This window comes from Cajanus cajan, chromosome 11 (genome assembly GCF_000230855.2).
Source record: "Cajanus cajan strain Asha chromosome 11, NIPB_CcT2T_4, whole genome shotgun sequence".
Lineage (NCBI taxonomy): Eukaryota > Viridiplantae > Streptophyta > Magnoliopsida > Fabales > Fabaceae > Cajanus > Cajanus cajan.
The window spans coordinates 32,598,501-32,620,929 of NC_138527.1; the positions used below are offsets into that span (position 1 = coordinate 32,598,501).

Sequence of the window (22,429 nt, forward strand, 5' to 3'; positions counted from 1 at the left end):
ACCAAACAAGAATTCATCTTTGAATAAGATGAGTGCTAGCAATACACTCTCTAACATACTCATTTAAACACACATTCTTTAATTGATTGAAATTTAATTAAAAGTACAAAATCAAAAGAGACAAAGAGTTATCAAATAGATATTGTATTGCTAACATTTTGTATTTTTCAAAAAATTTCAACCAATTAAAGAATGTGTTTAAAATAGTGTGTTAGATATTGTATTGCTAACATTTTTTCTTTGAACTAATGCAAACATAATAACAACAAACATTGTAACAACCAATAGGTCATCACACTTGGTACTACACAACAACATACAAATAGTAGAAAACATAAATCTTCGACCATATGATTATCATGCAAATAGTCTCTATATATTCATCTAACAATGTACATAAATAGGGTACAAGAAAACACAAAACCAATTTATACTTATATGACTGAAAACATAAAGTCTTTTATGGAATTACAATCATCATTGTATATATACAAATATTTACAAACATATACAACTCCAACAAGGATTGAAAAAACAAAATCCTAGGTACAGATTAAGAAACTTAATTTATATACACATGCCTGCTTATCAAAACAACTCTAGCCAAAAGCCCATCAATTCCCAAGCTTGCTCTCTTGCTAATCCTAACATTCTCTCTAACTAAATAAGATCATTGCAGTCCAACACATAGAAAATAAGAGTAAGCTTGAGTAACAAAAATCAACGTATAAAAAAAAAGCTTGATAGTTAACTATCTCAACATTAACAACTTTTCAAATTCATCATAAATCAACTTATAAACAACTTGAATACAAGAAACAACATTCAATTCTACCAACATAACAACATTTTTCACACTTTTAATTATCTTCATCAACATAAACTTCAATTAGTTGAACAACTACTACTACAAGATGTATTATCTACATCAGTTCTACGAAGTAATCTACATCGGTTCGAAAACGGATGTAGATTTATGCAAAATCTACATCAGTTTTGCTGACAACCAATGTAAATTTGTGTACAAATCTACATCGGCTGTCAGTAAAACCGATGTAAATTTGTACACAAATCTACATCAGTTCTATTGAAAACCGATATAGATTGTATTTTTTTTATTAAAAAAAATTTCATTTATTTTTTAGATTTTTTCTGATTACCTATAGTAAACATATATATATATATGGATCTTAATGTTAATCAATATGGATCTTTAATTAATAATTCAATATCACTTAAATAAAGATAATTTCCATGCCAAGATATACAATAAAAACAAATTATCTCCCATTATCAGGGTTCCCTGAAGCACATTATGTATGATCATGACATTCATTTGAGAATCCAACTCAGAAATCTATATAGAAAGCTGAGAAGCCAGGCAGAAAAAACAAATCATACAAAGAGACTAACAATGAGATGGAAAAAATCATATTCTATCAAATAAGTGTCATTTTTAATCAGCCTCTTGCATTGAAATTTTAAAGGGAAATTTGTAAGGTCAAGTTTACCTCTAACAGTGCGAATCTTCTCAATGAACTTCTTTGCAATAATGCCAGAGCTAGAGACACTTAATTGACTCTCTACACGACTAATACTACCGGATGCTCGGATAATGGCTATAAGTTCTTTTCCACCTGGTATTCCAACAGTCCATTTCCTAACTCGGGAGTATTTCCTGTATTTAATTGATGCAAGAAATATTAAGGTAAAATATATTATTTTGTATATTTTATTTATCATATGGAGCATCTGTTAGTAACAAAAGTAGGAAAGAAAAAGGAAGCAATAGTATGTCATCCGTAAACTCTAATTTACATACATGCATGTTTGTTAAAGATTAATTCTGGGAAAATAATCACTTTTTATTTATTTATTTATTGCTTATAAAAGCTCTCTCAAAAAGCTACAAATAATAGAAATGACTATTCTCCAAAATAAATTATTCCATAAAAGCATAAGCCACAAAAAAGAAATGACTACTTTATTTTTTCTTTTTAAAAGTTCTCTCGAGAAGGTACAAATGCTGGCCAAATGCTTGAACAAGAAGAAGATATTTCAAACGAAATTTTTTAGTGCATTATATATTTATTAATGTTGTCTGCAACGTAAATAAAAATTAATTGTAGATTTGTGTTTCCTAAGTTTAATATTAAAGGGTGTTTGAGTAAAGATCTTAATTAACCATACGAGAGCTTACAACTTCAGAGTTTATTCACATGTTTGATTGTGAAGCTTAATAAAATAAGCTCAAAATTAATCAATATAATTCCACATTGTATTTGTATCAAACTCTATTTTAAAATTACACATGTATAGGATGTGCTAGTAACCAACAGGAAAACTGTTTTACATTTGGAATATTACCTTTCAATAACATGAATCAAATCTTGAAAGAAAATTCCAAAATCAAAGTAGCTAATGAACTAAGCATCATTCTTTTTACATATTAGAATGCTAGAATTGCAACAACATAATTTGAAAGATGGTATAATGAATAACACCAGCACCGTGCCAAACATATCAACAATTAGTAACTTAATGTCTAGTAACATCCCCTTTGAAGCAAAGAGGTGGAGGGAACCTCGGTTTCCAAAATAATCATCAAATCAGGGTGAAAAAAGAAAGATAGCCATTGATATTAATGATTCTTTTAAAGGGAAGTTTGATTTGGACTTATTTGATTGTAGAAAATATTACCAACCCTTGAACAATAGTCTAAATTGCTAACATTGAAAGTAACGTGATGATTTGGGAATGAAACCTGTAAGTGGCAGAAGGTGTATTTTATGAAAATACGGAATGAGAATTTCCCTAGTTAGATATTTCTAAAGTAAAATTTTAGCCAATTGAAATAAATAGCATAATCCATGGTACATTCTCAAAAGCATGTATAAAAATTTCTACCTGTAATCCACCATTGGCAGATCTTTATCTGATTTCACTCCTTCAACATGGCAATAATCTACAAAACATTTAAGGTTTCTTATCCTTTTAACCCTTTGTTTCATATTCACATCCTTCAAAACATTTATTTACCAGCATAAATTATCAATATATATGAATACAGCCAACTGTGAAGACAGTAAAATCCACATTAGTTAAATGAAGAAGCAATAAAAATAACAAACTTTTAGTGAGCAGGACAAAAGTTCTTTATATTGAGGAATTTTTTCATTAAAAAGTATCCACCACTAATCATTGATGAGATTCCATTTTACTCTATTATTATATTAATAAAGATGACAAACTACATGTATGAATAGTCTATCATATAACATAATTGTTGCTCACAATGGAAATACAGTGATCCTAGGTGAACTTTACCAATGACATTACAAGTTCCGATCCATAAGTCTGCCACTATGAAGAGGTCTTTAACTAGTCACCACCCCTAGCTGAGGGTTAGCCTCACAAGTCACAACTATGCCTATGGGAGTAGCAATCGAAGATCAAATTCGTTGCTCATAAAACAAAACTTAGGAATAACTACGTACCTCATCATCGTAGATTATATTTGATATGAGTCCCTCTTCTTTCAGCTTGTCTACTTGATAAACACCTTCATTTATGAATTTCTCAATATCTTCTCTTCTTTTTCCTGTATTAAAGTTCAGAAACCAACCAGTTATAAATGCAAAGAAACCAAAGGCAGGATCCAAAAGAACATCAGCAGTTATAAAAACGTAATGAAAAATAACAGGCAATCAAATATGATCTTTCGGTCTTTCACTTATAAACCAACCAGACCTTTGCTACCTTTGCAGTTACGAAGGGTGTGGTTGTGCCTGTGATGCGCGGCATGTGCATGCATTCCGCCGCTTTCCTCTTCCCCAAAGACCTTGATGGAATCGGAGGAGCCTACCCGCGGTTGTTCGTCGGAGGAGCAGTTGAGTCCCTGTTTGCGCTCGTAGTACTGCGTTCCGAGGAAATCGAGGAGGAACGTCAAGAGAGCAGCCACCATGGTGAAGAAGCCGGTGAAGGGGAACTTGGACCACGGGAAGGCCTTGGCGGGAACTTGAACCTGGAGCGCTTCGGAGGCCTCGGAGAGCATGTGGACGAATCCCGTGGCCAGGCTGACTCCGGCGTCCGACGAGCGGGATGGCAATTCCGGCCATGCCGGCGAGGACGATGGAGGCGATGGCGACGAATTTGAGGACGAGCGTGGCGGAGTCGTCTCGGCAGAAGTCAGAGTCATGGCCGGCACAGGTGGAGTTGGTCATGGATTCCGGAAGGAAGTGGATACAGTGCGGCACCAGGGTACACGAATGGATTCCTGGCGATCTTTGGGTGCGGCGTGACTGGCAGAGGCGACGGGGGGTGGCTCCGCCTTAGAGCTCCGGTGTGGCGGCGGCAGGGGTTAGTGTCGCTGCTTGAGATGTTGCCCATGGAAAGGAGAAGCCCTAATTGTGAGATGAAAGGGTTCACGGGGCAGATATTAGAGTCTCACTTCTATATCGTTCATATATAAGCGAACCTGATGTAAAACAACTTCCCGATTCAATTTCTACATCGGTCAATAATAAAACTAACGTAGAATTGCTCATATTTACATTATTTCTTTTCTCAACTGATGTAAATATGTTTGCATTTTTTATTTATTTACAAGTTTGTTACCGCGTTTATGATTTATATATCGGTTCTAATATAATCGATGTAATATAGCAATGTTAAACAGTATTTTTCTAGTAGTGAACAAGTTTTCCTTAGTAGAAAAACCACAAAAATCTATAGGGTTGACTTCTCTCTACAAATTTCTTAGATCAAATGATGATCTTAGATCCCTCGGGAATTTGTTTTAATGATAAAAAAACTCAAAAAAATTTCATAAATTTTTGCTTTTAAGATCATGCAATAAAGACAATAATATAAGACGATTGGTTGTGATGATACGTCTTTTGATAAGTCTCTTAGATGAAACACTTTGTTTGTCTAAAAAGAATGCATTAAATATTTTATTAATCATGTTAAATGACTATATCATCTTTTTCTAAGTTATTTTTTTTAACAAATTGGAGGAATAAAAATTTCTTTGATACTTGAACTTCAAAAAGGAATGAAGATTTGAAGGATAAACATATATCTTGAAGCATGTGAAATCATCTAAAAAGTTATTTCTAACTGACACACAACAATTCCTCCTGTTTTATACCAAAAATGTGATAAGTAGCCTTCTTGATTAGATAAGAAGTGATAATTTGATGAAATGCATTTAATGCTTACATTTAATACATCAACAAACATCTTATTTTACAAGGAATGAAGATAAAGCAAATAATCTACAAGTGAAGCTCAAAGATTTGCATCGGTCATCTTCATCAAACACCTATGTAAAGAAGCTTGAAGAAATAAGAAAGAAGATAAAATAACTTTAACGATACGATTTTATTCTTTCTATGTAAATCTTTGTACTTAAAAGTTGTATCACATCTTGTGAGAAAAATAAAAACAATTATTATATCCTCACCTTACTTTAATTGTGTTTTAGCTTGAAGCCTAGAGATACTTTGTTGTAAAAATAATACTTGATTTTTAAGCTTGAAGAAACTTTGTAGTATAAGGAATACTTACTTTTGAAGCCTGGAGACACTTTGTTATTCAAAGAATACTTGGGTAATTTACTTGGAGAGACAAATCAAATAATGCTTAAGTTGAACTAAAAGTAACTTATGAAAGAATAGATGTATCTTTATAAAAGATAATTTGATTAATAACTAGACATATATAGATTTGGTTGTTAAGATAAATCAATATAAAAACTTGTTGTCTTCTTTGTCTCTTGTTTCGTCTATATTCCTTTAAGGGCTTATGTTACTACTTTACTTTTTCAAAAAACAAATGTTAAATTTTTTATTGACAATATTTAACTCCGATTCTAATATATTTTTTCTTTCACAAAATTAAAGCTCCATGAGACTTGATCAATTTGTTTCCTCAACACCATTCAACTTCAAAGTCAAATAAGGAAGCTCCTAGTGAAATTAAAAGAAGAATGAGACTCCTTTCGCTCCATAACTCCTCTCTTTAAAATTTCTCTTTAAATTTTTTAAAAATTAACTTATAAAGTTATTATTTTTCAAAAACCTTATATATCACTCATCTCTCTTGATTAAACTTGACATCAACTTAAATTTAACTATCAAAGATTTTTTAACCCTTAAAATTATATAAACCAATTAAAAACACAACACCACGACTCAAAGTATCACAAATCATCATAAACATATAGACATGCATAATGTTACAAGCATAACTCTTGAACCATACTAATTATTTGATATAATGGTAACAAACTTGATATAAAATAAATTATATTTCTATAATATTTATCGATGCAGTTCATCCAATAATTCACTTGTTTAACAAAATATTCATCAGTCTAGTACCCTACTCGAATCTATTAGCCAATCAGAATTTTAATACACTTGTTAAAAGGTGTTAATTAATATTCTTATAACATATTGATTAAAGTTATTTTAAATGAATGTTTACATGTTTAATTTTAAGTTAAATAATAATTTGAAATCTAAAATTAGTTTTGAGTTGAAACCATTTAAATAACTTTTGCCTTAGATTTTAAATTTTAAATTATATTATTAACTTAAATTAAAAAAAAACTACTCAAACATAAATTACATCATTTCAAAATTAATTTTTAACAAAAACTAATTTATTCAAAACCAATTTTAGAAACAATCACTCAAACACACACCATCAAACTAAAATATAAATCTAAAATTATATTATCAATGAAACATATAAAAAAAAATTTCTAAAGGAAGAAATTCGTGAATCACGTGTAGGCTGGATGGTTTTATTGTCACTGTCAGATTTTTTTTTTTTCAAGACTCAGAGCAGCCTTTCACACTCATTTAAATGTTCTGTAGCAATCGCCCTATTTCATTACTTTCTTTTTTTTGGTGATAATTTAATTACCTTACCTGTTCATTATTCAATGAGTTCACATAAATAACTAATAAGAGCCACACACGCTAAGGCCATAGCCATCACACCCACCGATCATGTTCTATTGTTTTTAGTTGCGGACCAAAAAAAGAATATTGTTATTAGTTGTGTCACCTTCTAATTATGGATACCACATGTAAACTCATTCATTAACCCTTTGCTGCTGTCTATAGTATAAACGATAGACCATGGGCTTTTCAAGTTCAACAACTCACCTCGAAGACCATTTCTACGCCCTAAACCATATTACCTATCTCAGGACAAAATAATAGATAAAGCTTCTTATATATAAAATGTACCTGTCTGAGGGTACACTCGTAGTCTTCTAGGGTGTAGGAGGGTCGAACGGGAGTTTTAGGTGGATTCTTCGGAGGGGGGAGGTACCTGCAAAAGGCACTCCGACGCTAAAGTCAGGACAAACACGAATCTCTAGGGTAATAATTGAACAGTGACATACCTCGTTACGTGTGACCTATTTATAATATCTGACATGGGTCTGAGCATAGTGGGCTTTTTCTGACACTTACCAAATTAGGTAATACGATGTTAATCAGCGGGTTACGCCTTAATCATGTTTCGTCTCTTATTAATCGGGATCGCTGTTCTAATTACTCTAATGACTTTCAGCCGGGCCAATACAGGATGGCCGAGACGTTATGTTCGGCATCTTGCCGAGCCGATACGAGAAGATGTGGATCTCGATCTTGTGCCGAGCCGGAATGACATCTGGCTTGCATCAATATCTGGTAGGACATGACGTGCCGGTCCACGTGGCCGACGGGATCCTTCCAGTACACAAGCCCCCCAGCCTTGAGGAGTGTAACGACACAAAGGGTAAATTTGTCTTTACAGTCGTGACGGTTGGTTTGAAGGGAGCAGTTATAATTGTTGAGTATTAATTGTAGGAATATGAGGAGTTATAACCGTTGGGTAATAAACGTGGGAATATGAAGGGTTATAACCATTGGATGAGTAACGGTTGGGTAATAAGGAGGAGGATTTGAAAAGTTGGAGATCGTGGGTCGTTAGATCAATTTGATCTGACGGTTCATACGCAAACGGCAGTTACCATTAGGGTTTATGGAAAGTGCTATAAATAGGAGTGGTGGGGACCAAACCCTAGCACGCTTACTTGACTTTAAAGAGTGATTGCTCCGAGCCGACGCAGAGATTGTCTGAGTGCTTGCTATTGTCCGAGGCTATCATTTAAGTAAGGTACGTTTTAATGGCTGATTTTAATATAGGTGTAGAGGATAGGGTTTCAGAAGCTGGCTCTACTGGGGGTAGCAGGGCTAGTATTGCCGACGCGGGTTCGCATGAGTCTTCTCATCGCGAGCGAGTTGATTCTGTCGATTCGGGTTCACATGAACCGGCTCAGCAAGGGGTTTCGGACTCGGCAACGCAGAAATCAGCTAGTGTAGAAATTATCAAGGAGTTTGAGCAGTCACGAAGCGTGGAAGAGGCTTCTTCTCTTGAAATGATTGAGGGCCGACCGGATACTCGCCGAGCCGGTCTGGCCACTCGTCGGTTTGGCCCTATAGAAGTTCCCAACTATAGGTGGGTACATGGGGAGGTGGGTAGTGTATTTTCTCGGTATATCGATAAGGATTCGATTGCCTTGCTGTTCGACTCGGAAAACTTTGTTACTCTTCCAGATGATGAAGTGCCATCTGGTTTTTTCTTCAAGTCATGCCGGAACGACGGGTCATGGGAATCAGATTTCGTATTTCTTGGCCGAGGGGAATGTAAATATGACTTCTTTTTTGTGTATGACTATCTGTTCCGAGATTTAGGGGTGACCCTGCCCTTCGATAAATTTTTTATGGGTGTGCTTCGGTTACTCAACGTCGCACCGACACAGTTGCATCCGAACAGCTGGGCCGCGATGCAAGGGTTTCGGCAGTTGTGTCTGGCGCATGGTATGGAGCCTACACCCCATCTGTTCTTACATTTTTATTCTTCTCGGCCATCAAAGAAGGCAAAATGGCTGTCTTTGGTTCGGGCAGAACATTGTTTACTTCAACCCTTCACGACTTCTTACAAAGGATTCAAAGTTGGGTTCTTCAAGGTCATGATTCGGCCGCGCAACGGCAAGAAGTACTTCTTTAATGACGCGGGAGAAGCGTTTTTTCCTTTATATTGGACTCGAACGCTGAGGAAATACGACGTGGTTTCGAAGTCCAAGATGTCCTCTGAGGAGAAAGATAACTTGACAATGCTGGAAAAGCTGTCGCGGCCGTTGTCGTGCCAAGAACTTGTTCGGCTAAAGAAATCTGCACAACCTCTTGACGATTTAATTGGTATAGCATCTGTCTTTTGTTTGAATTCCTGCGTTGGCATTGATTTTGACTAGTGTTTGTGCAGGTATCATGGCGAACTACACTGACGAGTTGGATATTCGCGCTTTGATCCAAGGCTGAACTGCAACAGCACCAGCTCCTCAAGGAGAGAATCGGGCTCCGACCCGTGAGACAGCTCAGCCGTAGTCGCAGCCGAAGGGCAACCAGGATGCTCACAGGGCAAAGGCGGCCAAGAAAAAAGCCGAGGCCGAGGCCGAGGCACGCCGGCAGAAACGACAAAGGCTACCTGCACTTGTGGCTCCTCAGGGGCTCGTAAGTCCTAGTTTCCTGGCCTCGAATGTTAGTGCTCAAGAGTACTTGAGCCAGGACCTGACCTCGGAGATGGGACAATCCATACTGGGGCAAATGATGTCGTCCCACAAGTGGACTTTTTTATGCGAGTTGCAGGCTCGGGCGTTGGTATCATGATGCAGCCAAACGTCGAGGCCGACACATTGCGCCGACAGCTGGCTGAGTCGAAAAAGTCCGTGCAGGAAACCTTAGCGGCTCTATCTGAGGCGCAAGGTCATGGGAAGAAATGCGAGGCTGAGCTGGACCACCGGAGCCGCTAGAACGACGACCTCACTTTGAAGGTTCAGCGGTTAGAGCACCTTTTGAAGGCCGAGACTGACAAGTCAGCCACGCTGTTGAAGGAGTTGGAGAACGAGAAGAGGGAGTTCGGCACATACAGCGAGAGGGCCAAGAACAAGGTTCTCTCTCAGCATGAAGCTGGCTTCGCGCAAGCGGCTCGGCAAGCTCGGTATTTTGGAAATCTTCTGTCAGGATTTCAGTTTGATATGACCATGGATTTCCATCGGGGAAAATATGTTAACCTGACTCAAATCCTGCCAAATGAGCAGCCGGACACTGAAGTTCCTGTTCTCCCCGAGGTCGGACCGAGTGGCGGCGGCCATGTGGAGGAAGAAGTGGCCGAGCAGGAGCGTTTGACTGAAGGAGAGCCCGAGCGCATGCTTAGGGTTGTTTTACGAATTTGTGTGTCTGGGCCGGTAGTGCCCTTTTAACTTTGTGTATTTTCGGGCCGTTAGAGCCCTTACATCTTTTTAATGCCATCTATCGTTTTGAGCAGTACTTCTTAGCAAACATTTATATGACGAATTTGCCGATCGTGGTTTAATTTATACAGATTTAATGTGGAAGACTCGTAATAGAAATAAAAACCACACCCTTGGCCGAGAGGCATCTCGGGAGGGGAGACTTGTAATTTAAAATAAAAGCCACATCCTTGGCCGAGAGACATCTCGGGAAGGAAGACTTGTAAAATTGAAGCCACATCCTTGGCCGAGAGACATCTCGGGAGGGAAGACTTGTAAGATTGAAGCCACATCCTTGGCCAAGAGACATCTCGGGAGGGAAGACTTGTAAGATTGAAGCCACATCCTTGGCCGAAAGACATCTCGGGAGGGAAGACTTGTAAGATTGAAGCCACATCCTTAGCCGAGAGACATCTCGGGAGGGAAGACTTGTAATTTGGAAATGAAATTGCAGAAATAAAATAAGTCATAGGTAGTTGAATTGTCTTATTATTGATTGATGGATGCCTCGTTAAAAACCTTGCCGGCCAAAAACCTCTTCACATTTTTTTTAAGAGGAGAAAAGACCGATTCAAGGAAAAGAGTGCATCTTAAGACATTTACATATGTACATGAAGTGGAATCCTAACTGTAATAGGTCTTCAAATGGGTAGAATTCCATGTCCGGGGGATGATTTTGCTGGACAATTCTTCTAATTTGTAAGAACCATTATTGATGGTGTGTCAGATTCTGAATGGGCCGTCCCAATTTGCCGCCAGTTTCCCCTCGGTCGAGCTTCGACAAGCCGAGCCAGTGGATCGCCAAACCAGATCACCTTCTTGGAAACTCCTTGGTCTTAACTTGGAGTTAAATCGCCTGGTCATTCGTTGTTTACACGCTTCAGCGATGACTTGGGATTTCTCTCGGACCTCATCCACGATGTCAAGTTCGGCTCGGATTGCGTCGTCATTGGACTCCTCATGAAAGTGCGTCCGTCGGAATGAAGGCTCGCCAACTTCGACTGGAATCATGGCGTCCGTGCCGTATGCTAACCGAAACGGAGTTTCTTCGTGGTTGACTGAGGCGTACACCTGTACGCCCAAAGAACTTCAGGAAGCTCTTTGGCCCACGCTCCTTTGGCCGTGCCAAGTCGTTTCTTCAGCTCGGTGAGGATAACCTTGTTGGCGGCTTCGGCTTGACCGTTGGACTGTGGATGTTCAACGGACGTGAATCGGTGTCGGATGCCGAGGTTCTCCAAGAAGGTGTTGAATTTTTTATCCGTGAACTGAAGTCCATTATCAGAAATGATTGCGTATGGGATGCCGAACCGGGTGATGATGTTTTTCCATACAAATTTTTACACATTAGCTTCCGTAATGGTGGCTAGCGGCACGACTTCAATCCACTTGGTAAAATAATCAACGGCCACCACTAGGAACTTGCATTGACCTTTGGCGAGTGGGAACGGGCCGAGGATGTCAATGCCCCATAGGGCAAACGGCCAAGGGGCACTGACCAAGTGGAGCTGTTCGGCCGAGGCATGTATTAGGTTGTCGTGCTGTTGGCATTGCTTGTACTTCCTCACGTACTCAGTACAGTCGATTTTTAGGGTCGGCCAATAATAGCCGGCCCTCAGCACTTTAGTAGCTAGCGTTCTTGCACCTGTGTGTGATCGGAATATTCCTTCATGGATTTCTCTCATGACGTAGTCTGCTTGCGGCTTGTCAATGCATTTCAACAAGGGTGTGGAGAACCCTCGCGATATAACTCTCCTGTGACAACGGAATACCGTGCCGCTTGGGTTCGGATCTTCTTTGCTTCTACTGGATCGGACTACTCAGAGCCGTTAACAATGAAATTCATGATGCCGGTCATCCAGGTGTCTGGGAGTTCTTCAACCGGCATGCATTCCTGTGGAATGCTGGATGTGGGTAGCTCCAAATGGATAGTTGACCGGAGTTGTCCTGGTTTTCGGCTGCTGGCCAATCGGGCTAACTGGTCAACTCTTTCATTGTTACACCGTGGTGTGTGTCGAACTTGTACATCATGAAATTGATCTTCCATTCCTTTGTACATGATGGTAATATTTCAATAAGTTCGTGTCCTTGACTTGAAAGTTGTCATTGACCTGTTCGGCCACCACTTTCGAGTCGGTCCAACACACGATTTTGGTGGCACCCATCTCGGCAGCCAACCTCATGTCGGCGAGCAAAACTTCATATTCTGCTTGATTGTTAGAGGTTTTGAAACTGAATCGCAGTGATTGTTCGAGAGAAATACCGGACGGGCTTTTCAAGATTATTCCGGCACCGCTTCCCTACTGATTGGACGATCCGTCTACATGTATGGTCCAAGCGTTATCCTCAAACTGGCCGAGTGGCGTTAATTCATTGACAAAATCAGCTAGGCCTTGTGCTTTGATAGCCCCCCGAGGTTCAAAATGGACATCAAATTCGGAGAGCTCAATCGACCATGTCATCATTCGGCCGGCCAGTTCTGGCTTTCGGAGTACTTTAGCGATCGAACAATCTGTTCGGACTACCACAATATGACTTTGAAAGTATTGCCGAAGGCTCCTAGCCGCGTATATGAGTCCTAACGCCACTTTATCCAACAGTTGGTATCGCCGCTCGGCGTCTTAAAACACTCAACTTATAAAGTATATCAGTTGCTGTTGACCGTCCTGCTCCTGTATTAGTCCGGCGCTTATGGCTTCACCCGAAACTGCCAAATACAGGATTACTTCTCGGCCGGGTATCGGCTTGGTTAGCACTGGAGGAGTGCCGAGACATTTCTTGAAGAGTTGAAAAGATGTTTCGCATTCCTCCGTCCATTGAAAACGGTTTTCTTTTTTCAAGAGACCAAGGATCGGCTTGGAAGTTTCGGCCATACATGGCAGGAAACGAGACAACGCTGTTAGTCGGCCAGCTAGCTTTTGGGCCTTTTTTAAGTTTGACGGGCTCCTCATGTCAATAATAGCTTGGCATTTATCGGGGTTAGCCTTAATGCCCCGGCTTGAAAGCATGAAGCCCATGAACTTACCGCCCGAGACATCGAACACACATTTGTCTGGGTTGAGTCTCATTTGGTGCTTCCGGAGCGCGTGGAAGACTTCGGCCAGATTGGTGACATGAGAAGGTAAGCTAGCCGATTTGACCACCATGTCGTCGACATAAACCTCCATATTCTTCCCAATCTGACCACCGAAGATCTTGTTCATGAGCCGTTGGTATGTGGCTCCGACATTCTTTAGGCCGAAAGGCATTACTTGGTAGCAATAATTGAAGGATTCTGTGACGAACTCTGTTTTGTCTTCGTCTCGAGTATGCATACGGATTTGATTATAACCCGAATATGCGTCGAGAAAAGTTAGAAACTTGTGGCCGGCTGCTCCATCAACCAACCGATCTATGTTTGGCAACGGATATGCATCCTTAGGACATGCTTTGTTTAAGTCTGTGTAATCAGTACACATTCACCACTTCTCGTTTGCTTTTTTAACCATGACGACGTTGGCCAGCCATGTTGTGTACTGTATCTCCCAAATGAAACCCGCTTCTAACAATTTGGATACCTCCGCTTCAACTGCCTTCTTTCTCTCTTCCCCCATCTTTCTTTTTCGTTGGGCAACCGGTTTGGCTTCTCGGAATACAGAGAGTTTATGACACAGGAAATTGGGGTCAATACCTGGCATGTCAGCTGGCCGCCATGCAAATAAGTCTTTGTTCCTTCTAACAACTTGTCCGATTTCATGCCTTTCCATCTCAAACAGGTTAGAACCAAGGTAGGTCACGTGTTGGTCGGTTGGCCCGATGACAATTGGATGCCGATCCTCGATTGGCTCGACCCTCTCGTCCTGCTCCATTCGAGGGTCGAAGTCTACTATCGTTTCAGGGTCTTGGGCTACCGAGTGTACACGTTTTTCTCCATGCGGCTTGGTCGTTTCAAGACGAGGCAGCCGGAGACTAGCGAAATAACATTCCCTAGCTGCTTTCTGGTCTGCATGTACTGTGATGATTCGGCCTGATTCGGAAGGAAATTTCATGGCTAAGTGCGGAGTTGACACGATCGCACCCAGTCTGTTGAGGGAAGGCCTGCCGAGAAGGTTGTTATACGACGTGTTGACGTGCACAACCACGTACTTGACCGGAATGTCTCGAGCTTCGGCTCCATCAAAGGAGAAACGAGTGGATAACTTGATGTACCCTCTCGTCTATACACGTTCGCCCGAAAATCCGACCAAGGGTTCATTATACGGAATTAGTTCGGCCTCCGGGATGCCGAGCTGTTTGAATGTGTTCCAATACAGAATATCGGCCGAACTGCCTTGGTCGACCAGCGTTTTTCGAACGATGCAGTTGTGAATTTCGACATTGATGACCATTGGATCGTCTTGGTCTGGATCAATGCCTTTGAAGTCTGCTTCGGTGAACGTGATGGCCGGCATCCTGCGTTGAGTACGTTCCACCGCGTGTACAGCTCGCAGGTGCCTCTTTTGTGCCGATGAGAAAGCGCCTCCGCCGGAAAATCCGCCGGCAATGGTGTTGATGACTCTTCGGGGCTGAGTCGTCGGCTCGTCTTCCTTTTGGCCTCTCGACCGACTTCGTTCCCTGTAAGGACGTCTATCAGATCTGTCTTGTTCGGGTTGATCTCGATGGTGCCGACGATCATCATGTCGGGGGAACGAGGTCGATCAACAAAACGCTGAAGCTGTCCTTGTTTGATTAAGTCCTCGATCTTGTCCCTCACAGCCGCGCATTCTTCAGTTGAGTAGCCCCGGTTGCGATGGTATTTGCAAGACTTGCTAGTGTCCGCGCGTGTGGGAGTTGAAGCGCGTTTCGGCACTGCCAGGACCTCCGACGCGAGTGCTTGGTCTAGTACAGCTGATCGAGTGGTGTTTAGAGGAGTGTAGTGGGAGTACCTTGGTCCTCGAATAGGCTTATCTCTCGAGACGAGGTCCTTGGGACGGCTACGGTAGGAGCTTTCGGCCAGTTTCTCGGCCTTGGCCGAGACTTCTGCCCTGGCCTGATTGCGGAATTCTGCGAGTTCTTCCATCTGTATATATTTATCGGCGCGACGCCGTAAATCATCCATGTCAGACGGGGGTTTCTTGCATATACTGTTAGCAAACGGTCCTGGCTTCAGGGCTGTAGTCAAATGATGGAGGGCAACGTCCGGATTGAGGTCTCGAATCTCGAGAGCCGCTTTGTTGAATCGGGTCATGAAAGCCCGAAGGGATTCCTTCTTTTCTTGTCTTATGCTTACCAGCGCAAGGGAGGTCAAATGGTGGGGTCGACTGGTGGCAAACTGGATGGTGAACTGGGATGCGAGGGTGTTGAAAGAGTCTATTGAGTTGGCCGGGAGACGAGTGAACCAACTCAATGCTCTTCCTTTCAGAGATGTTGGGAAGATACGATATAGGGCGGCATCGTCGGTGGTGCTCAGTGTGACTTGGGTGAGGAAAATATCGACATGTTCGTCGAGGTCAGTAGTCCCGTCATACTTATCTATTGGAAGGGACTTCCAATGGTCTAGAAGGGAGGATTGCATTATGTTGGGGGTGAAAGGATGTCGGTGTGCTCCGGTAGGTGGAGCGTATGCGGGTCGGCCTGTAACTTGGGCAGCCGAAGCGTGGTTTCCTGGGGCGACAATGGAAGTGTGGGGAAGAGATGTATGTCCGAGCGAGTGGAACGAACCTTGGGTATGAGTCGGCTCAGAAGGTTTCCAAGTGGGATCTTTGTTTTGATTTTTCAAGGCAGCATTCTCTTCCCTCAAAGCGGCCATCTCACGAGCGTCTTTCTCTCGTTGTTGTTTCATGGCGGCCATTTCCTCCTTTAGTTGTCGCACCATCTCGGCCATGTTAGTCTCGTCGATCGTCTCGGCGGTATCTGCTTCGGATTGGTGTTCATCTTCGGATCGGTGGTCTCCCATGTGATTTCTCCTTGTCTTTGCCATGATCTCTTCCCAATAGTACCTAGTCTGACTTCTTCAAAAGCTGTCGGTTCGGCGCCACGGTGGGCGCCAAAATGTACCTGTCTGAGGGTACACTCGTAGTCTTCTAGGGTGTAGGAGGGCCGAACGGGAGCTTCAGGTGGATTTTTCAAAGGGGGGAGGTACCTGCAAAAGGCACTTCGACGCTCAAGTCAGGACAAGAACGAATCTCTAGGGTAATAATTGAACAGTGACATACCTCGTTACGTGTGACCTATTTATAATACCTGACATGGGCCTGAGCATAGTGGGCTTTTTTTGACACTTACCAAATTAGGTAATACGATGTTAATCAGCGGGTTACGCCTTAATCATGTTTCGTCTTTTATTAATCGGGATCGCTGTTCTAATTACTCTAATGACTTTCAGCCGGGCCGATACAGGATGGCCGAGACGTTGTGTTCGGCATCTTGCCGAGCCGATACGAGCAGATGTGGATCTCGATCTTGTGCCGAGCCGGAATGACATCTGGCTTGCGTCAATATCTGGTAGGACATGACGTGCTGGTCCACGTGGCCGACCCACATGGCCGACGGGATCCTTCCGGTACATAAACATTTTAAAATATAAATATTGATTTTAATAAAAAGTAGATATATAATTTTTAAATATTTAAAGTATAAACATTAATTTATTAATTATAATAAAAGCTAGACAAAGAATCCCTTATTATAGAACAAATATTTCCGTTGTTACTCGTCACAAAGCTAGAGAAAACTATATATCCCCCCTTATTTTTCTATATAAAAACTATATATCAAAGTTAGCATTTTTTTAGCCCTAATATTTATGAGCCAGTGCCAATGCCTTTCTAAATAGGGCTAAGGATCGAGCCTGACCTAGTTATATATTCACATTGCTTAAAAAGAATTTACGATATTTATATAAATTTTATCACAAAAGCAATAATTTGTTATAATTTTTTTAATTATAAAGGTTAAACTACAAAAAATTATAAAAGATAAAGAATTTAAGTACAATTTTTTTAATTTAACAATATAACTAATTTTTTTTAAAAAAAAGTTAAGATATCAACCAATCTATTAAACCTCAAAGTAAAAAATATTGTATTTTTTTAGCATAAAATATATAATATTAAAAAATATTTATTTTGTGTGATATCACAATCTCTAATAAAGATTAATTATTACTTTTGAATAAATAGCACAACATTATAATTAAAAAAGGTACTGTATTGTTGTTGGTTGTGAAAATAAATACAATAGTGTGGGGGTCAGTTTAACAAAGTCATCCACGACCGTACAAATTATTGGCACATAATTCGGCTCTCCTCACTTTTCTCGTACAAGTACAACCACGGTTCTAATCACTACGTTCTCATCCCTCTCTCATTATCTTTGCAAACTGAAATGGCGTCACAACCAGAGACGGAGCATCCCAAGAAGGCTTTTGGATGGGCAGCTAGGGACACATCTGGCCTTCTCTCCCCTTTCAACTTCTCCAGAAGGTACACTCTTTCAATTCCTTCGGTAAATCATCTTTAGAATTGAAATTTGGATATTTCGAAAAGTTTAATTTGCATGATAAAACATCTTGCAAGTAACATTCGGATAACGATGACTCCATTGGCTTGACAATAAACCTATATGAACATGTTAGGATACATGTTTAAAAGTGTTTTGAAAAAATTTTCTACCGAAAAATATTCTTTATTTTTAATAGAAAAATTTTTAAAAATATTTTTAATTTGTATCCAATATATTCCATGTATTTGTTATCTATCTTACTCCAAAACTAGCTATGTTGTTGTTGATCTTGCAAAGCCTACACAAAGGTTTAGCCTGGATTGTAGGAAGTTGACGATACGGTTTTGACATTTTGTGTTTCTATGAGAAGCTCTATGCATGGCACCCACGATTCCCAGTCATACGTCGTCGATTTATCGCAAGTACTATTACTTGTCATGATTGGGTCTTTACTATTATATATATCTCAGACAAAAAGATAGGATGTTTTTCCGATTATATATGCTATTGATTTTAGGAGAATTATAACGAGGAGAACCACATAACCATTCACATGCAATATATCAGTAATAAAAAGATGAGAAATTCTATGGTACCCATCTTATTTGATAGAATACCGATCCAGTCTTTTATATTTTATATATTTTTAATAATTTATTTAAATAATATTTATGATATTTTATTCTTTCAAATTTTAAATTATTTAGTCATTTTATTTTTATTTTATATATTTAAATAATTTAATTTTAATAAATTTTTAAGTATATTTTTATCTTTTTACTTAAAATTTTTGAATTTCTATATTTTAATTTTAATAATTTTGTAAGTATATTTTTTGTCTTTTTGTCTTAAATTTTTAAATTTCTATATTGTAATTTTAATAATTTTTTATTTCTACTATTTATTAATTTTTTTCATTTTTTTAAATATTTTATAATATTATTAAAATCTTATAATTTTAATCTCTATAATTTTATCTTACTTTTTATTTTATAAGTATAATTTAGATTATTCATTGTATAATTAAATTATTTTTTTAAAATCTTTTATGAGTTTACATAGAAAAATGTATTGAAACCCCTCGATCTTTGAGGGTACCGTAACAACTCTCTAAAAAGATTATTTCATTTATATTTACTACTGTATATTGTGAATCAACGTGAGATCTCAAACAAATTTTAAGGGAAAAATGTTCTTTATATTCAGATGAAGCATTATATATGTTCAAATCTTATATTTATATCGATCCGAATTATAAATTTGAGCAAAAAAAATCAATATTTGATTATTTTACGTGTCAAAATAAATAAGTATATTGTCGATGATCTATTTTAACTGAGTTTTGATGAGAACTTGAGATGCATGATTAGTTTTTTTTTTTTTTCAGGGAAACGGGGGAGAAAGATGTTGCATTCAAAATACAGTACTGTGGAATATGCCACTCGGACCTACATATGCTCAAGAACGAGTGGGGCAACTCAGCCTATCCTATTGTTCCTGGGTATGTTAATTATAACGTGCCTTTTTCGACATGATCTTATTAATGAAATGCTTTGTAATTGTATATTGAACTTTTTAACATTATTCCTTATCATCATAAAAAGAGAAGGGGAAAAGTCAAATTAGATAAGTAGTACCATGGAAAAAGATAAAAGAGAAAAACTAAGGGACTTATCATTTCCATCCTTTCTGATTTTTCAAAAATGATTTATGGACACCACAAATTTATTAAACACTTAGTACTTGAAAAATATAATAATAAATATAGATTAATTTTTAGTTATCAATTTTGAAATATTGTATGAATCATTTCCTTAAAAAGAAATATATATAGAGAGAGAAGGAAATGAATTCATTGCTTTTACTTTTGTGAATATCATTAAAATTAAATTATTTATATTAAAAAATAAAAAATTATAACCAAAGGAATTTTTGCCAACTACAAGACCTTGTTATTGCTCTTCAATTGCAGGACATCCGGTTGACAAGGATTAATGATGTGTTTAGAATGAATGACTGTTCATTGTATCCTAAACTGTTCTAATTCAAATCTGAATTAACACCCAATTGAAGAACTCATTATGCTTTTATTTGTTTATCAATTAAAAAGTTTGTACATTAATTATGTACAATGACAGTTCCACATCAAGTTAATTTTGATTTGAATTTTCCTATAGGCACGAGATTGCTGGTGTGGTGACAGAAGTGGGAAGCAAGGTGCAAAAGTTCAAAGTTGGAGACAAGGTAGGTGTTGGGTGCATGGTTGGATCCTGCGGATCATGTCAAAGTTGTGCTGATGATCTTGAGAATTACTGCCCCAAAATGATTCTCACGTACAGTGCCAAGTATAAAGATGGCACAATCACATATGGAGGTTACTCTGACTCAATGGTTGCAGATGAACACTTTGTGGTTCGCATTCCTGACGGCATACCACTTGATGCTGCTGCACCTCTGCTTTGTGCTGGCATCACTGTGTATAGCCCTCTCAAATATTATGGACTTGACAAGCCTGGCCAACATTTGGGTGTGGTTGGCCTTGGTGGACTTGGTCACATGGCTGTCAAATTTGCCAAAGCTCTTGGTGCTAAGGTGACAGTAATTAGTACATCTCCTAACAAAAAGAAGGAAGCCATAGAGAATATGGGAGCTGACTCATTTGTGGTTAGCCGTGAACAAGATCAGATGCAGGTACTTGTTATAAATTTTGCTTCATTAATACTGTATATGAAAAATGTTGGTTACACACTTATTTGAATACATTTTTTATTGATTAAAATTTATTAAAAATTACAAATATATTCTGTAACTTATTTATTAAATTCGTTTCACATAATTTTATAGTTTTTAATAAATTTGAACTAATGAGATTAAAGATGCTAGTTAAAAAAATGTGTTGGATAATATATTACTAGATATCTATATGTATAAATGACAATAGTATATGCATGAAGTCATGAACTCATGATGTAGAACCAATCGGAAATTACTATATACGATGAGTTGGTTGAATTTTATAATAATTATTTTAAAAGTGATGCCTAGCGTGATAATCTCTTAATAACATGTGAATAGAAATAGACTCTACATAAGTACCTATGAGAAATAATCACTCATCAGCTTGTAATTTTTATAGGCTGTCAAGGGCACCTTGGATGGTATCATTGACACAGTTTCTGCTGTCCATCCTCTTGTGCCTTTGCTTGGCCTGTTGAAGTCTCATGGCAAACTAGTCATGCTTGGTGCACCAGAGAAGCCTCTAGAGCTACCAGCATTTTCTTTACTTTCGGGTAAGCATATAAACAAATGATGTTATAAATTATGTGCCTTTTTAGTATAGAAAACAAATGCACTTAAGAATAGTCATTTGAAGTTTGCAATTGAATTTTGAAGTTTTGTATTACTCCGCATAATTGGCAGGGAGAAAGGTGGTTGGTGGCAGTGCCATCGGAGGGTTGAAGGAGACGCAAGAAATGCTTGATTTTGCTGCTAAGCATGGTGTGAAACCTGATATTGAGGTTATTCCAATAGATTATGTGAATACAGCAATGGAGCGCCTCCTCAAAGGGGATGTGAAGTATCGATTTGTAATTGACATTGAAAACACGTTGAAGGCAAGCTCTTGAATATAGAATATGCATACATGATGAAGATTTCATAGACTGAACCTAGGGCAAGAGGGAAAATTTGATAGTTGAATGTTGATCTTATTTTTAGCATTGTGTGTGTTTGTCGTAGTGAGTTTTTACTTTGGAGGATTTAGCTAGGCTATTCCTTGATAAATAAATATACGTGAGGCATGCAAACATGGTTTGTTCTGTACTACATTTGAAAGAGAGAAATTCCGTGAGAATCAGGAGTTGTTTTTATTATTTTGATTGGCAAGAAATTTACGTTGATCAATTAAATGTTTCTGTACGCTGTTGAACCAGCGTGTGGTGAAATATAAAGTGTAAGGTTTTTCTCATTTTTCTTGTTGAAGGGGGAACATAGAAGAAAACATGACATCACTATAACAAAATTTATTATTATTGATAATTATTTAATGATGATAAATTAATTGTCTCTATTTTATTCTCTAATAAAAATATTAATGGTTAATATATAATTGTCACTAAAAATATATTTACATCACACCAAAATTTATTGTTAAAGATATTTATTTATTGAACAAAATTTAAGTCTTATATCGATTAAAGATAAGATAATTAAAGAGTATATAAGTGGATGATAACTTTTATTTTACAAGTTTATTTTGTAAGGTTGAGTTAAACCAATAACTTATTATTCTAAGTTGATATCAGATTACTCACCGTTACCAAGCTCAATAATGCTAAACTTGAGGGAGTGTATTGGAAAAAACACAAGTCTCATATCAATTATTAATAAAATAATTAAAAAAATATGTAAATAGAGAACAACTCTCACTTTACAAGTCTCGTATCTCTTAGGAGATAAGACAATTAAAAAAATAAGAAAAAATCCAAATCTCACATTGACTATAGATAAAATAATTAATTAGAAAATAAGATCATTTAAAAAAAAGAAATTAAAAAATATATAAGTAGATGACAACCCTCATCTTACAAATCTCATATCAACTAGAAATAAAAT

The 22,429-nt window shown here is 38.3% G+C and overlaps 2 protein-coding genes across 6 annotated transcripts; one reads left to right on the forward strand and one right to left on the reverse strand.

The window, feature by feature from the left end:
- Positions 1–406: 406 nt before the first annotated feature.
- On the reverse strand, positions 407–4,457 carry LOC109800812 (fe(2+) transport protein 3, chloroplastic). 5 transcript variants are annotated; one of them, XR_002239960.3, is made up of 5 exons: positions 3,751–4,457; positions 3,498–3,601; positions 2,908–2,965; positions 1,512–1,678; positions 407–660 (listed from the first exon to the last, which is right to left on the reverse strand). XR_002239960.3 is itself a non-coding variant. In XM_020361691.3 (4 exons), exons 1-3 carry the CDS (start codon positions 4,196–4,198, stop codon positions 2,942–2,944), a joined length of 576 nt encoding a protein of 191 aa, XP_020217280.1. In that variant the 5' UTR covers positions 4,199–4,457; the 3' UTR covers positions 407–1,678; positions 2,908–2,941. The 5 variants fall into 5 exon arrangements, 4 of the variants coding, with proteins under 4 accessions (XP_020217280.1, XP_020217282.1, XP_020217281.1 ...); XM_020361691.3 differs by having other exon boundaries at positions 407–1,678; XM_020361693.3 differs by having other exon boundaries at positions 407–1,678; positions 3,760–4,456.
- A 13,179-nt stretch (positions 4,458–17,636) lies between these two features.
- LOC109800431 (putative mannitol dehydrogenase) lies at positions 17,637–21,782 on the forward strand. The gene is made up of 5 exons (XM_083066827.1): positions 17,637–17,796; positions 19,203–19,316; positions 19,993–20,506; positions 20,952–21,105; positions 21,236–21,782. Exons 1-5 carry the CDS (start codon positions 17,699–17,701, stop codon positions 21,439–21,441), a joined length of 1,086 nt encoding a protein of 361 aa, XP_082922953.1. The 5' UTR covers positions 17,637–17,698; the 3' UTR covers positions 21,442–21,782.
- The last annotated feature ends 647 nt before the right edge of the window (positions 21,783–22,429 follow it).